General features: G+C 41.9%; 1 protein-coding gene across 4 annotated transcripts in view; it reads left to right on the plus strand.

Annotated features, from left to right (window-relative positions):
* LOC115482321 (transmembrane protein 176B-like) overlaps window positions 1-12,337 on the plus strand; it is a 40,145-nt gene that overhangs the window by 9,508 nt on the left and 18,300 nt on the right. For all 4 annotated transcript variants that reach the window (XM_030222037.1, XM_030222049.1, XM_030222056.1 and 1 more), the window contains 2 exons: window positions 996-1,184; window positions 7,848-7,976. In XM_030222037.1, the coding sequence (XP_030077897.1) occupies window positions 999-1,184; window positions 7,848-7,976 (315 nt within the window). In that variant the 5' untranslated portion in view covers window positions 996-998. The remainder of the gene's footprint in view (window positions 1-995; window positions 1,185-7,847; window positions 7,977-12,337) is intronic.

Consider the following 12,337-nt stretch of genomic DNA (forward strand, 5'->3'; position numbering starts at 1 on the left):
CACCACAGGTGCAATCCACTGACCCCAGAAACACCACTGTGCACACCTCCACCTACTGCACCTCATGAGACTCAGCACCAGGCCCCACACCAGCGCAGTGCAGGGACTGTCCTTCTATGTTAAATTGTACAGCGCTGCGTAACCCCTAGTAGCGCTTTAGAAATGTTAAATAGTAGTAGTAGTGCAAACTGTGAGTGGACAAACAGAGGAACAATGAGAGTCAGGAGACAAGCAGATATGGATGTAAAGAATGGAAGGTGTTGGGTTTTGGGGACAGTGAGGGTTTGGTGGGGGAAGGGGGTGAGATAGAGAGGAAGGGATGGGTGTGGTTGGGGGACTGGCAGGTGTGGGCAAGGAGTTGAGGAGGTGAGACACAAGTGATGCAAGGTAGGAAATATGAGGGTCAAAAGGTTCAGACTGGGGCAAACAGACAAAGGTAATGAAGCACTCAATAACTCTCCACTCTTTCTCACCAATGACCACTTTCATCTCTCCAATTCAGCAGAATCACAAATAGGTCTAAAGACAGGTTTTGCCTTACCCTAGAGATGCTTTTAAAGCAGGTCTAATTCCGGATATTTTTCTTTCCACCCTCAGGAAGTCATTTTGTTATCTGTCATGGGCAGAAAACGTTCATCATACAACAGTGCCCATGTCATGCCCATTAAACGCCCAATCTGGCAACTAGCGGACTTGAATGAATTTTTTTGTTGTTTGATATGTCTTAGATGTTTTTTCTGCAAGAAAAAATGTATATCTGCCTATTATGCTATTTTTTGGATGTTTTTCTGTTTCGAAAATGAGCCCTTAAATTGAATTGAATTATCTGGAAATATTGAACTAATTGGCATCCTGATGAATAACAGTCCAACATATAAAGAAGTCAGATACAATGGGATACAACTTCAGTTCCAAAAGCAATGCCTCCTGACTTCTGTTTGACTGCATGGCCTGTAGCTTGTTGCTTCATCTCTCTTTTCTCCGTCCATCTGCAGGACATGCCTTCTGTTGTCATTCAGACTGAGAGAATGGAGCCAGCCCAAGAAGGAGCTGAAAAAGTGGCAGTCACGGTCAATGTTAACATCTGTCCTTCCTTTTCTGGGCTTGGAAATTGTATCACGTGGCTATGCACAAAGATGAAACCTGTTGGGAAGATCTTCAGAGGAGAGCAGACAACCTGTGGTGTGAGTATTAATTTTTAACACACTTAGCCTGAAAAGACATATACTGGGATTATAAAATCTCTTCTTCCATAAGAATATTCTCAGATTCAATTTGCAGGACAAGCTTGCTGAAGTACCTTGCTAAGGAGATAATCTCTTTCGAGAAGGTCAAAAATGTTGTGGATCAGATCAAAGACCATTATTCAATACTTCAAATCTATTTTTTGCAGCTATTTCAGACCCAACCTCATCCTCTAGGACAGTGGTTCCCAAACCTGTCCCCATTGAGTTCCTGGGACAGGATGTTTCTCTCTCTCCCCCTCCTATCGAAGCCCCACCATGCCCAACTGACACCAGGGACACAATTGCAGGTCCTGTCACTAGCAGTGAGATCCGCGACGTAGGAAACGCTACAAAAGCTTTGGTGCCTGGAGAAGTTATTTCTGGGGAGTGTGTGGCGTTTGTTCCCCTCCCCCCCTGGTGGTTACTTTGGAAACTTTGTGGCAGGCAGTTCAGGAGACTGCTAATTTGGGCTTTAATGTTAAAGGTTTCAAAAGTTCAAAGGTTAATTTATTTGCTTAACCGCCTAAGGAGCTTGGATAAAAGACGGCTGAGGGGAGATACGATAGAGATATATAAAATACTGAGTGGAGTGGAATGGGTAGACATGAATCGCTTGTTTACTCTTTCCAAAAATACTAGGACTAAGGGGCAAGCAATGAAACTACAAATTGGAAAAAATATTTCTTCACTCAACATGTAATTAAACTCTAGAATTCGTTGCCAGAGAATGCAGTAAAAGCAGTTAGCTTAGCGGGGTTTCAAAAGGTTTGGATGGCTTTCTAAAGGAAAAGTCCATAGGCCATTATATAATGACTTGGGGACAATCCACTGCTTATTTCTAGGATAAGCTACATAAAATGTATTGTACTGTTTTGGGATCTTGCCAAGTACTTGTGACCTGGATTGGCCACTGTTGGAAACAGGATGCTGGGCTTGATGGACCTTCGGTCTGTCCCAGTATGGCAATACTTATATACTTATAACCAATCAGGTTTTCAGGCTATCTTTCGCTGCAGATATCCTGAAATTCAAGTTTGAAACTTGATATTCTTAAATGCCATCTGACTAGGGATCCTCTAGAAAAGGTGGGAGCCACCACTCCAGGCAGGGCCGTGCCAACCCAGTAAGCGGGGTAAACACCGCAGGGGGGTGCCTGCCTTCAAGGGCGCCACTGCCGGTCGAGTTCTATTTCAAAATTTAAAAAATAAACCGTACCGCGTTGGCGCCTATGTGCATGCGCTGCTGCCTTCCCGCACGTAGTGCTCTGGCTCGGCTCTCCTCCCTCCCTCCCCATCAGCGCCTAGACATGTCCGCCTGCGAGCTCTACACCCGGGTAAGTGAAGTGGGGAATCTATCTTTTCAGCTGCTCAGCAAGTGGCGGGGGGAGGGGCGAGTTGAGAGAAAAGAGATGCCCATGGGGGAGGGGGGGGGCGCCAACTGATAGTCTGCAGGGGGGCGCCACTGACCCTAGGCACGGCACTGACTCCAGGAGTACTCTAGTGGGATACCAAGTAGACACTTTTGTCTTCTGAAGGGGCATTATCCTTCACCTCCTCATCCCAAGCATCCACAATGGGGATCTTGCTTTCTCTTAGCAGGCCATTCCAGAGAACCTTCCTGTAGAGGGAAGACTAAAGTTTTACATGAACTGTATAACTTTGGACACTTTGCTTCACAGCATCCTATTTATTTCCTGGGCATCATTTGCTGATAATATGGCTAGAATTTAAATATCATCTACATAAACATAGGAAACAAGACCCAAGGATTGAATAAAACTCTCTGAGGGACTCCGCAATTTAAGGATTAAGATTGAGATTGTTGACTTTGCCATTGGACTACAAATTTTCTATCATGAAAATAAGATGTAAATCACTGATAGACCTCGTCCTTAATCCCAATAGATTGTAATCAGTAATAGATTGTGGTCCACTGTATCTAATGCTTTTGAGAGATCACGTGAGATGAGCACCACTATGTAGTTTTTTCAACATCTTGCAGGATATTGGAAGTTAGTCCACCGGGAACAGTTTCAGTACTATGAAGATGACGGAACATGCTGGGGAGGGGCGGATGCTGGCTAAGGAGCAATGCATCCTGTTCAGCTTATTCCTCCTTCTAAAGAACATATATACTGAAACTGTGGTGGGAAATGGTTGGCAAGCTATTTTGGTGGGGATGGCACTTGCCACCCCATGCTTCCCCATAGGCTATCCTGTAGGGATGCCTATGCTTGTATCTCTGGAGCTTAGGTATGCACATTTACCCTGGTCATAGGACTGGTGTAAGTGCTTATTCCTAAATTATACACATGTAGATCACCTGTTATGCTAGTATTCTATAACAGAGGGTTGGCATTTTTCTTTTTTTTCCCACTTTATTTTAAACTTTATTAGAGTGAAACAATACAAAATACATTTTCTCAACTGCAACAGAATAGCAACCTTCAACCCTCACAACAGGTCCACCTCACACTCCCCTCGCACTCTCTCCCTAGCTACCCCCCCCCCAACATGTTGGAATAGGCTTATATCAGGCACCCAGTTTTAGAATTACCCCCTTTGAGAATATTTATGCTGCCGAGGCTAGGTCACAGGCAGAACATTATACTTGAGATGATGTTTTCCTGTTACAATTCTAAGACACTTCTAGTTGTTTGGATGTATCTCTGAGGGGTTGACATAATTTAAATCCAGGAAGTATAGCCAGTCTCCTCTTTATAGAAAGGGATTAAGCAGATTAAGGAAACAATTATGAAATTTACCTCCCAAGGAATTTGTGTAAGACTCTTAGGTCTAATGTGAAACACAGTACATAAGTACATATATAAGTACTTAAGTGTTGCCATACTGGGACAGACTGAAGGTCCTTCCCGCCCAATATCCTATTTCCAACAGTGGCCAATCCAGGTCACAAGTACCTGGCATTTTACGCTGCTTATCCCAGAAATAAGCAGTGGATTTTCAAAGTCCATTTTAATAATGGCTTATGGACTTGTCTTTTAGGAAGCTATCCAAACCTTTTTAAAACCCCGCTAAGCTAACTGCTTTTACCACATTCTCTGGCAACAAATTCCAGAGTTTAATTACACAATGAGTGAAAAAATATTTTCTCTGATTTGTTTTAAATTTACTACTTTGTAACTTCATTGCAAGCCCTCTAGTCCTACTATTTTTGGAAAGAGTAAACAAGCTATTCACGTCTACCCGTTCCACTCCACTCAGTATTTTATAGACCTCTATCAGATCTCCCCACAGCTATCTTTTCTCCAAGTTGAAGAGCCCAAGCCACTTCAGTCTTTCATCATAGGGAAGTCGTCCCATCCCCTTTATCATTTTCGTCGCCCTTCTCTGTATCTTTTCTAATTCTACTATATCTTCTTTGAGATACAGTGACCAGAATTGCACACAATATTTGAGGTGCGGTCGCACCATGGAGCAATACAAAGGCATTATAATGTCCTCATTTTTGTTTTCCATTCCTTTCCTAATAATACCAAACATTCTATTTGCTTTCTTAGCCACTGCCACCCATTGAGCAGAGGGTTTCAACATATCATCAACAATAACACCTAGATCTCTTTTCTAGTTGATGAATCCTAATGTGGAACCTTGCATAACGTAGCTATAATTCAGGTTCCTCTTTCACTCATGCATGACTTTGCACTTGCTCACATTAAACATCATCTGCCATTTGGATGCCCAGTCTCCCAGTCTCATCAGGTCCTCTTGTAATTTTTCACAATCCTCCTGCATTTTAACAGGAGTGGCCTAGTGGTTAGGGTGGTGGACTTTGGTCCTGGGGAACTGAGGGACTGAGTTCAATTCCCACTTCAGGCACAGGCAGCTCCTTGTGACTCTGGGCAAGTCACTTAACCCTCCATTGCCCCATGTAAGCCACATTGAGCCTGCCATGAGTGGGAAAGTGCAGGGTACAAATGTAACAAAAAAATAAAATCACCTCATCCATGCATTGACACTCTGGAGCTCTGCCTGTCTCTTGGGCTCTGCACATCATCTCTCTTTCCAAGCTGAAGAGCCCTAACCTCTTAAGACTTTCCTCATATAAGAGGCGTTCCATCCCCTCTATCATTTTGTTTGTTCTTCTTTGAACCTTTTCTAATTCCGCTATATCTTTTTTTAGATATGGCAACCAGAACTGAAAGCAATACTCAAGGTGCAGATGCACCATGGAGCGATACAAAGGCATTATAGTATTTTCAGTCTTATTTACCATCCCTTTTACTAATAATTCCTAGCATCCTGTTTGCTTTTTTAGTCACCGCCGTACATTGAGCAGAAGATTTCAGCGTATTATCTACAAAAACACCTAGATCTTTTTCTTGAGTGCTGACCCCCAAGATTGACCCCAACATCAGATAATTATGGTTCAGATTATTCTTTCCAATGTACATCACCTTGCATTTGTCCACATTAAATTTCATCTGCCATTTGGATGCCCAGTCTTCCAATTTTCTAAGGTCTTATTGCACAGTCCGCATGTGTTTTAACAACCTTGAATAGTCTTGTGTCATCTGCAAATTTAATCACAGATGAAAAATAAAATTCTTGATGATTTACTAAAAAAGCTCAGAAGAGCAATTAACAAATACAAGTTTTGTGTTTTCAGAATATAATTTCAATTTATGCACTATATGTGCCAATTAGTGCCAATTATAGCTTATTAATGCTTCTTAACACCAATTATCAACTGACTTTATTCTGTAACTCATGTGCATAATTTTATAGAAATAGGGGGTTAACCATCTAATTCCTTAGGTACAAACTTGGATTTACATAAGAACATAAAAGTAGCCATACTGAGTCAGACCAATGGTCTATCTAGCCCAGTATCCTGTTTTCCAAACAGTGGCCAAGCCAGGTCACAAGTACCTGGCAGAAATTCAAATCGTGGCAACATTCCATACTACAAATCCCAGTTACTTCCCATGTCTGTCTCAATAACAGATTATGGACTGTTCCTCCAGGAATTTGTCCAAACCTTTTTTGAACCCAGATACGCTAACTGTTGTTACCACCTCCTCCAGCAAAGAGTTCCAGAGCTTAACCATTTGTTGAGTGAAAAAATATTTCCTCCTATTTGTTGTAAAAGTATTTCCTTGTAACTTCTTCGAGTGCCCCCTAGTCTTGCTACTTTTGGAACAAGTAAAAAATTGATTTACTTCTACTCATTCTACACCACTCAGGATTTTGTAGACCTCAATCATATCTCCCCTCATCCGTCTCTTTTTCCAAGCTGAAGAGCCCTAACCTCTTTAGCCTTTCCTCATACGAGAGGAGTTCCATCCCCTTTATCATTTTGGTCACTGTTCGTTGAACCTTTTCTAATTCTGCTATTTATTTTGTATATTTGTTACACTGCCAAATTATCAGAGGACATCAAAGTGGTTTACAGAATCCAGTAAATAAAAAGCAAAGACAGAAAACAGGACAAGAAAACAAAATAGGAGGGGGGGGGGGGGGGGGGAGAATTGGACACCAATATAAACCTTATAAACAATAGTAACAAAAAAAGGAAAACCAACTGAAAAGCAACACAAGGACGCATAGGAAAAATAGCCACTGCTCTCTTGAATTTAGGACAGGTTGATATCTAATGGAGATCCAGAGGGAAACGATTCCAGAGAGAAGGTGCAGCACAGCAGAAAGCCATCTCACGAGAGCTGTCGTCTTATGTGGGAAACTGGAGGAATTACCAAGAAATTAGAGCTTGAAGATCTAAGCATTTGAGATGGATAATACAGAGTTAAAAGGGTAGCTAGGTAGGTGGGAGTCATGGAATAATAAGCACCATGAGACAGAAGTAACAATTTGAAACAAATCCTGAATATGACTGGTAGCTAATGCTGTTCAAAAAGTTGGGAAACATAAATGATCATTGTGGTCTTCGTCATAAAGTGCATGGGAACAGACGTAAAGATCGCAATATGTATTCTTTGGAAGAAAGGCAGGAGAGGGGAGATATGATAGAGACATTTAAAGACCTCCATGGCATAAATGCACAGGAGGTGAGTCTCTTTCAATTGAAAGGAAACTCTGGAACGAGGGGGATGAAGGTGAAAGGGGATAGACTCAGAAGAAACCTGAGGAAATACTTCAGAAAAAGGGTGGTGAATTCATGGAACAGCCTCCCGGTGGAAGTGCTGGAGACTTAAACAGTATATGAATTTAAGAGAGTTTGGGACAAGTACATAGGATCTTTAAGGGAGTGATAGGGACAGTAGATAGCATGGTTGAGCAGAGTAGATAGAAAAATGTAGACAGATAAAGACCATATGGCTTATGTTTCTATGATCACATTTCTTAGCATTATAAAGAATTCTTACTGCAGTGTTTTAAACAAGCTGAAGGTGATGTATCTGGTAGGAAGGGAGAACTACAAGGCATCCAAGCAAATCAAAACCAGAGTATGGAACAGCATACAGAGTGCTCTACTGAGTCCTCCAGGGACAGAGAAAAACCTATTGTACCAGAATGTAACCGACCCTGAACCATTACTAAAAAGGTATAAGCTAAATAAAAATATATATATTATACTGCAGCTACTTGTTTCTATCATCTTATTTTTCTGGGTCTCCTGTTTGCTCTTGTCTCATATCAGGCTGTACAGATGGTCCTCGGAGTTCTGTGCATCGCTTGTGGAGGAAGTTTTGCCACTGCAAGTGATTCTAACTATTATCGGAATTCACATTTAGTAAGAAGAGACTTTGCTTTCTGGACTGGAGGTGTGGTGAGTAAAAAGACAAAAATCAAATTTTTTGTAATAGGACAACAGGAAGATTTATTTCATTTTGTTTATTGGTTTTCTATTCCATCCTTCTGTTTGGACACTCAAAACCATTTGAAAATGTTACAAAATGTCCCTTATTTTAGAAGCCCTATTCATAATTTAGACATTTAGATTCTGCATAAAATTGTCTACTCGTGAAAAACGTTCAAAACGTGATTTAAACTTTTAAAGTGGCAATATGTGTATATGGCAAGCGAGTGTGGTTTACACAGGACCAGGGTGGGACCAAAATGACACGTATTCCACATTTTAGAAGGGGAGGGCCCATCTATGCATCCTGAGATTGTCGGGATTTATACCTGCTCCCAGGGATGTCCAGAATCCACCCCAGCAGCCCCCTGGGTGAGCAGGGTGATCTAAAGTGCTGTGGCCAGCTGTGACAGACACCCAATCAGATTCCTTCATCCTCAGATCAGGCATCCCCTCACCCCTCCACCCCCAGTGCAAATCCCCTCCCATATACCCAAACTCAAACTCTCCCTATCTCCATGAACCCTCCAGCCTTCTTCAAGACTTACCCAGAGGTCAGGGTGGGAGAAGTCCTCCTCCACTCCCACCCTGTCTGGCTCCAGATGTCAAAAGGGTGATGATGACCCCTAGCAGTAATTCAGAGGTATTACAGATAGGGGGGGGTCAAACTTACATGTAAGTCTCAGAGGTGGCTGGAAGGCCCAGGGGCTGGGGGGGGAGGTTGGAATGGGTACATGGGAGGGGAGCTGGCCAAAATAACCCTGGATATTCAATGCTGCTCACCAGAAATGGCCTGGCATTGAACATCCGAGGTCAGCACTGGTGGAGGTAGCTAACCACATTGCCTGCCACCGGCTGTATATCGGGGGTTTGATCTCTGATTTCACATTGCTTCTTTTATTATTTGTTATGTTAAATGTCAATGCCCATTATTTGTATTCAGTATTTGTATTTGGCCGAATGCTAACATATGCTATACTGATGACGTCAGTGCTGAGGTAGGGCAAGAGTAGTCCATCTCCTTGAAATCAACAGCATTGGAGGAGGTGAAGCTTATGCCACAAGACCTGCAATCTGGCCAACAACCAAGTAGTGGGAGCACCAGCAGAGAAAGAGTGGCTCCAGCAGTGGAAAGGTTAGAGTCTGGGACTGTCCGACAGATAGTGGAGGCTGCAGATCTTTTTGGCACTGCAGTGAGCAAGTTTGTTCCTTCCATTAGTAAGCCAGTGCTGATGACTGTGGAAGTTCTTATATAAGAACATACTATAGTATTTGCTATATAGGTCCATCAAGCCCAGCATCCTGTTTCCAACAGTGGCCAAACCATATCACAAGGACCTGGCAGAATCCCAAAAGGCTGCAAAATTCCATGCTACCAACTCCTAGGGACAAGCAGTGGCTTTCTCCAGGTCTATGTGTATTAGACTTTACCTCCAAAATTTGTTATCCAAACCTTTATTAAACACAGCTACATTAACTGTTTTTACCACATCCTCTAGCAACAAGTTCCAGAGCTTATATATAGTGTTGAGTGAAAACATATTTTCTCCTGTTTGTTTTAAAATATATTACTTTATAACTTCATGGAGTATCCCCTAATCTTGGTACTTTATGAAAGAATAAACAAACGATTTGCCTTTACCTGTTCCACTCCACTCAAGATTTTGTAGAGTGGAACTGGTAGACATCTATTTATTGATTTTAAAATTTCTAGCCTGCATAAATCCTATGCAGATTACAACAACAACATGACTAAATTCAAACAAACGATCGCAACAGGAAAGAACATACTACTTCTACAATTCGACATGTCAAGCGCTTTCAACATGGTTGATCATGGAATATTACTACATATCCTTGAATACTTCGGAATTGGAGGCAATGTTCTCAATTGGTTCAAGGGATTCCTAACCACACGATCATATCAAGTGACATCCAACTCGACTACTTCAGCCACATGGATACCTGAATGCGGAGTCCCACAGGGATCTCCCCTATCGCCGACCCTATTCAACTTAATGATGATACCCTTAGCCAAACTACTATCAAACCAAAACCTTAACCCATACATATACGCAGACGACGTAACGATTTACATCCCATTTAAACAAGATTTAAAGGAAATTTCCAACGACATCAACCAAAGTCTCCATATTATGCATTCATGGGTGGATGCTTTTAGATTGAAACTTAATGCAAAAAAAAAACAATGCCTAATACTCACATCTCAACATAACAAGAACAAATTCACAGCCATTAACACACCAAATCTGATCCTTCCTATTTCGGACACCCTAAAAATTCTTGGAGTTACCATCGATTGACACCTAACACTCGAAAGCCATGCGAAAATCACAACCAAGAAGATGTTCCACTCAATGTGGAAATTAAAAAGAGTAAGGCCTTTCTTCCCAAGGAATGTTTTCCGTAATCAGGTACAATCAATGGTGCTCAGTCATCTAGATTACTGCAACGCACTCTATGCCGGCTGTAAAGAGCAAATAATCAAGAAACTTCAGACAGCCCAGAACACTGCAGCTAGACTCATATTCGGCAAAACAAAATATTCGGAAAAACTACACTGGCTCCCACTCAAAGAATGCATCACGTTCAAAATTTGCTCCCTAGTTCACAAAATCATTCATGGACATGCACCAGCCTACATGTCAGACCTGATAGACTTACCACCCAGGAATGCCAAAAGATCATCCCGCACAGTCCTTGATCTGCACTTCTCTAACTACAAAGGTCCAAAATACAAAGTAATGCACGCGTCAAACTTCACCTACTTAAGCACACAGTTATGGAACGCACTGCCGCACAACTTTAAAATGACCTACGAACTTCCGCAAACTACTGAAGACCCATCTCTTCAGCAAGGCTTACCACAAAGATCAACCAATGTCAATATACATAAATCCTCCACACGTAGTTAGAAATGTCTTATAATATCTGCTTGTTATACTACTATCATGTCTTATCATTATCATATTGCCAAAACTTTTCTGTAACACTCAATGCCTATTTTTCTATTATATTTCCACTATTCATGATGTATTGTAAGCCACATTGAGCCTGCAAAGAGGTGGGAAAATGTGGGATACAAATGCAATAAATAAATAATAAATAATAAAAACATACATAATAAAATATGTCAGTAAATAAAACAAAATAAGAAACATCACCTTAACATCAAACTCTCAATACAATATACAGTTGATACTTAACTTGCAAAAATACAGCCTAACAGTTCTTCTTTCCATGTGCCACCCATCTAATATCAAACTACATGAAAAGCCTGCATAGATAGATGTCTTTAGCTGTTTTTTAAAGCTCAATCTTGATTTACATACAAGGGGATTTAAAGAACACTGTCCCTCACCCTTAAGAATAGTTGCTCAAGTAGTCTGAGCCACCTTAGAACCATTAGTCCTGCCTAGGGAGGAAGTGAAATAGGAGGGGTGGAGCTGAAAGGACAGGAACCAGGAAGTATAAAAGGCAGGACCAGAGTGGGATTAAGCAGGCCCAGGGAAGGAAGAACTGAAGCCCCAGCATACAACTGTATAACATACATTTAGCTACTGTGACCTGTCTGAGGTAAGCCAACCTTTTGATTTGAAAACTTGGAAGCCTTGTTCTGAGGTCTGGCTGGAGCCAGACAAGGAAGCCTAGAGAGACCAGCTTACAGATTGTGTTTGGAACATGGCAGTCACATGCCACAGACTATGGTTTAGGCCCTGTCAGCCATAGACCCATGTTGAGACTGAAACGGACTTCTCATAGAATTAAATAGACTTCACCTGGCTCTGTGAATAACAGGCCTCAGGACTAAGTGAATAAAGTGCTTGCCTTATTTTACAACCTTGTCCAGCTGTGTTATTTTGAAGACTTGCCCTCAACCCTCACTCACAGTGTCACATGTTATGGCAGCAGTGGGATTTCAAGCTTATCCTGCCCGAGAAAGCTAGATCCTTGACTTCTGGGTCTCTGGGTCTATTGAAGATACCACGCAGGGGCATTGGACAAAAGGGGTTAGTCCTGCCCTAGTTATTGGGGGATGTATAGTTAACACTGGACAGGCAGGTTTTATTTTTGTTTCCTTCATGCAGTGTGTGTTTCTGGGCAAGGCTACTCCAGGCCTTAGTGGAAGGTCAGCCAAGTAGTGTAGAGGCAATGAGAGCACCAGCAAGCCTCCCACAGATCTCTAGAAGCTCAGTAGGGCTCCCTAACTCAGGTGACACAAGCTTTGCAGTCTCCCAGGTTGCATCCTCTGGTTCTGCTGTTACTAAAGATGGTACCAAAGGATGACTTCAACTATTTCCTGACTAATT

The sequence above is a fragment of the Microcaecilia unicolor genome, chromosome 1 (assembly GCF_901765095.1).
Source record: "Microcaecilia unicolor chromosome 1, aMicUni1.1, whole genome shotgun sequence".
NCBI classification, from domain to species: domain Eukaryota; kingdom Metazoa; phylum Chordata; class Amphibia; order Gymnophiona; family Siphonopidae; genus Microcaecilia; species Microcaecilia unicolor.